This window comes from Alosa alosa, chromosome 22 (genome assembly GCF_017589495.1).
Source record: "Alosa alosa isolate M-15738 ecotype Scorff River chromosome 22, AALO_Geno_1.1, whole genome shotgun sequence".
Taxonomy (NCBI): domain Eukaryota; kingdom Metazoa; phylum Chordata; class Actinopteri; order Clupeiformes; family Clupeidae; genus Alosa; species Alosa alosa.
Genome location: NC_063210.1, coordinates 11,065,194 through 11,070,193, shown reverse-complemented (window position 1 = coordinate 11,070,193; position 5,000 = coordinate 11,065,194). Strand labels below are relative to the sequence as shown.

Sequence of the window (5,000 nt, the reverse complement as noted above, 5' to 3'; positions counted from 1 at the left end):
TCTCGATCAGCTCCTCGTCCGGCGCCGCGGCGCGGCATCGCCGGTCTGGCGATGCGCCCTCGTAAAGCGAACGCCAGGCCCGTCCAGGTGGCGTCCAGCTCGGTCAGCACCTTCTCCATGGCCATCTCCTTGACGGCCCGGTCCACGATGCCGCGCACCTCGTCCTCGAAGCGGTGCAGCTCCAGCCGCAGCAGGTCGGCCAGCGTGGTGCCCTCGTCCATGGCGAAGCGGACGCCCGTGGCGGCCATCAGCTGATGCCAGTGGCGTGGGCGGATGGCCGGGTTCTGGAGCTCGGCCACGGCCCGGAGCGAGGTCAGCGTGTTCTTCAGCGTGGCGTCCAGTCCCAGGAAGGCGTCCCAGGCGCGGGCCTCCTTGTCGAGGGCACGCAGCTCCTTGCTCAGCCGCTTGCACTCCAGGTCCATGTCGTCCACGTTGATATCCCGCCAGCGCGTGGTCCGCCAGGCATCCAGGCTGGACTGGACCACGGAGGCCAGGTCCCACAGCTCCTTGAGCAGGACCACCTCGCGACGACACTGCCGGAGCTGCTTGTAGTCTGAGATGTTGACCTCGAAAAGGCTGGCTGACGCAACCAGTGTAGCCATGGTGGACTCTTTCTCCAGGATCTGCCTGTGGGCTGTGTTCAACATCTGATAGGGATTCTCAGAGTCAAATCTGTGTGAGGAGATGAAATCAGTATACAGTATAATGTACTAGTAATGTCCCGTGGTTGACACCAGACCACTTCTGAAAACTCAATTGAGATTGAAAGTGGGTCTGGAAAGGCTTCATTGACTTACGACTTCCACAGGCATAATTAGCAGTGAAATGAAGCTTAAATTGGTGCATTGAACTCTTAACAAATTGTTTAAGAAGTGCCAGCAAACACATCTTTCTTGTAAACGAGGTTTTAAATGCAGTTGTTTACTCAATTCCAAAGAAAATACACGTCAATATCTTAGGTTTAACCCTGTCGCTATCAGCGCAGCCATTGGTTGCGTATGAATACACTTCTCTATCAGTCATCATATAAAGCCTGCCCCATGCCGAATAAGTTTTTGGTTTGATTCAGAAACAGTGTCAATGGGATCCTTTGGAAATTCCTTGGGTTCGTCTGGGCTACTAGTAATGCTTCACACAGGATTTATCTTTCAATCCCATGTTGTAATTTTTTTTTATGCCCATTATTATAACTGTATATTCAGTATTTTGAGGCTGTACCTGAAAGGTCCATTCTTGCGGAAGTCCTCTCTGAAGGTGTGCTGCTCCACATCAAATGAGGTGCACTTGCGACGCAGACAAGCCACCTCAGTGGCCTGCAAGGGAGCCACGTGCTGCTTAACCACAACAGCCTCCTTCTTCAGGTTGGTCCACTTCTCCGGCAGTTCCTGGACAGAGAGGTCGATAATTGATGATGTAACAGCACTGCTGATATTTTACTCAGGTAGGAAAACAGAGAGATATAGAAATAAAAACAGCCAGGTTTTAGGAGCTAAAGTATGCAAACATTAAAATCAAGTTCATTCAGAGTTCTGATCTTAGCCGTATGTGTGGTATCAAAGCTGTAGGTTTTCAAAAATACACCCCACTACTGTGAATTTCCACAATAAAAGACAGCTGTAGTTGTACAGTATGTACAGTATTTCACATACTGAAGCAGAACAGAAGACACGTTATAGTACCTCAAGTTGCTTGAAGACCACCTCTGGCAGCTCCTGTTCATAGGTCTTCAGCAGGTCAATGGTGTGCTGCAGCGGCTCAAACATCTCGTCCGTGCTGCTCTGCCTCTCCTTCACCGCCAGCAGGTGACCCATGACCTCCACCAGGCCACCGTAGTCACCCTCTGCCACACTCTTGCCAAGCCCAGTCTTTGTAACTTGAATGAAGTCTTCCAGGTCAGACAGACTAACAGCAAAAGACAGAAAGGGATTGGTAACAAGTCAGAGTAAATATTATGAGTTACGGCAATACATGTCAGACTTCCTTAGTATTATGTGTGTGATATTGTGCAAGTAGTCTTAGTGTATTTGTATGATATTGTGCAAGTCCCATCTAAACGTACCCATCATTTACAACTCATTTGTCATTGTTTTTTACAAAAGACCACAATACTGTTGATACAGAGATACTGGCTGTGTAAGAAAATGCTTCAACATTTTCAAGCATACTGAAAATCATTCTGTTACCACTCATCACAGGCTAATGGTTCGAATGCACATTGACGACATGTAATACACTACCTGTTTGTGACATGGTCAATGAGGTGCTGTTTGAACATGAGGCTCCACTTCTTGACCGTGTTGAGCAGGGAGCTCTTGAAGGCGCGCGCGTCCAGCTGCATCCAGCCGTGGACCACATGTACAGCCTCAAGCTGTTGCACCTCGCCGTAGACGCGCTCGTACGTGTCCACCTGCTCCCGGAAGTCGGCCAGTGCGGGCGGTGCTTCGGGCACGCCGTCCTCAGCGTGCGCCTCGATCTCCTCGCCGGTGAGCGCGTGGCCGTAGAGCAGGAACTGCCGCAGGAACTCCTTGCGGTCGTCCACGTAGAGGTAGGCGAAGCGCTCGTGGGTGTCTCGCAGCTCACAGCAGCGCGCCGCGACCGCCTGCACACGCTCAGTGAGAAGCTGACGCATGTCCGCCAGATCGGCCATGTCCTCCATGTCCGCCTGCGGAGAGAGAAAGAGAGATAGAGAGAAAGAGAGAGTGAGAGAGAGAAAAAAAGAAAGAGAGAGACAGAGAGAACAAACATTGCTATGAGACCAGATAAGTCTGTGCTATGTTATGTTGTTTGTTTGACAGACCATGCAAATAGAAACTCAATGCCAATGGCAACCTATGTTATGGTCTTTAAATCAGCACTAAAGAGTCATAAAGTATCTATAACTAGGGATCTAATCCTGCAATCGCCATCACTGATAAAAAAAACTTCTAACTGGAGTCTTTTGGCTATATCATTGGAGATGGGTAACTAGTTGGATAGCCAGGAAGAATAGTGTGAACAACAGGTTTATCTGTCCTTCACATACACAGCACCATAAAAACAATCTAAAGATGACACCAAAACCAAATTGCTGAATATGGTTGCTTGAGATGATTCAGGGTAACTGGTTATGAGTGTAGACTGTGGTCAAGCTGTGCAGTAAACATCAAACTATCTGGTTGAGCAGAGGCCTATCACATGAGAATCAGGTACACAATGACATTTACTGGAAAAAGGTCTCAGGTCTTATTTGGGTAATTGGGTCAAACTTGGGAGATTTCAGTCAACTGAACTACAAATTAAAAGCCTATCAACTTCAACAGAAAGGCAGAAACAAAAAACAGGTGTAAAAGGCCAGGTTACACTCAATACTATAGAGTGAGTCACTCTTGAAGAGTTACTAAGCATTCTGGGGAGACTGATCACATCTTACAGTTATGCAATGACCTCAAAGAGAGAAAACACTAAATCAGGGTAAAATCCGAGAGAAAACAATCAATGCTGCAATTTTGCGAGAGCACGCAATCTCCAGTCCCATGTATGGGTTTGTTCACGCCACTGCGAGGGATATTGAGTGTCACAGACTTCAGACGTCAGCACTCAGATCACCAGACGGCTTTGGAGCGTCGTCAAGACGTTGACGTCAAGGTGTCCGAATTCCTGCGCTGCCCAAGCGGTCAGACTTAAATACGACCATTTCCAAAACAAAAAATGAAAATCTGCCTGGCCTGTCTGATTGCACTCTGGCAGAACATCTGCGGCAACATGCGCACACCTGGTAGTGCGGGAAGGCGCAGTGCTCGGCCAGACGGGGCACGAGGGAGGCGATCCGGTACACGTCGTTGACGAGGCCCTCCACCAGGTCGTAGAAGCCGTCCACCGCGCCAAACTCCAGGGAGGGGCGGAAGACCATGTCGGGCGGCTGGAGGTCCAACTGGGCCTCGAACAGCGGAGCCAGTCCAGCTCTTTGGTCTGGTGGTAATAGGAGAAGACAGCACCGGTCAGAGACAGGAATGATTTAAGACAATTTACAAGTCTGTTGTGTTGGGCCTGAGTCACGGGGAACATGCCAGTGTTGTCCAGGAGGAACTTGAGGGAGCTCTCGATACTGTTGAAAAAACCATCGATCACCATTTCATCGATATAGTCCACATAGGCCCTCCATTCTGGCGAGACAGGGTTGGCCTTAAATAGCTCCAGATTTTTCTGAAAGAACATAACAACATATTAGGACACAGACAACACAAGCTTGCATATTATTGATGTATCAAGCGTATCCCTACAGTATATGTAGAGAATAATCTCTGTATTAGTAACAGAGTTTAGTTCTAATCAAAGAGTTTAGAGTTTAGTTCTAATCAAACTAAGAGAGTTAATGTTCTTATTCTTATTTCCAGTTGGTTGTTTTTTTTATATAACTGACCCTCTTACATGGTACCCTCTTCTGTACCATGTGCATTGTTAACTGTTTCTTTATTGTTATTATGATACTTACAATCTATCCACAGTAAGAAGTAATCAGTATACAGTTAAGACTACATATATTCTTATTTAGCCACAGTGAAACCGTGCCCTCATTGTAAATTCTTCCTGGAGTTACCTGGACCAGGGCGTGGATTTTGACCCCCGAGTCTCGTATGTGCCCATAGCATTTCTCCAGGCGCTCTGTCCGGTCCTCTAGGTTCAGGAGGCTGTCCTTCTTGCCCTCTTTCCTCTCAAAGATCGGCATCACCCAGGTCTTCATGATGGCATGGATCTGGTCTACATGGTCTTTGGTCCTCTGCAAGCTGTTCTCCAGCTCATGCACGGCATCGCGCACCTTCTGGATGTACTCCCAGATCCCTGTTTGGGTTTGCAGGGCAGACAAGGAGGAAGTGAAGTGAAGGGCTCTCAACATGATGAGGGTTGTTACGCAGTCTGATCTTCAAAGCAAATTGTCGGCTTGTCTTAATTAATGGCAATGGCCTGCTATTTGCTAATCAAAAGGTCATATTTTATCATATCATCGTTGTGCACTAGTAGTT

General features: G+C 48.0%; 1 protein-coding gene across 1 annotated transcript in view; it reads right to left on the bottom strand.

Moving 5' to 3' along the window:
* The window catches only part of dnah9 (dynein, axonemal, heavy chain 9), a 107,200-nt gene that overhangs the window by 91,288 nt on the left and 10,912 nt on the right, over window positions 1–5,000 (bottom strand). The window contains 8 exon segments of the mRNA XM_048233169.1: window positions 1–58; window positions 60–672; window positions 1,219–1,385; window positions 1,680–1,902; window positions 2,238–2,662; window positions 3,752–3,948; window positions 4,047–4,182; window positions 4,577–4,818. The exon segment at window positions 1–58 is cut by the window's left edge and continues 203 nt beyond it. Coding sequence (XP_048089126.1) covers window positions 1–58; window positions 60–672; window positions 1,219–1,385; window positions 1,680–1,902; window positions 2,238–2,662; window positions 3,752–3,948; window positions 4,047–4,182; window positions 4,577–4,818 — 2,061 coding nt within the window.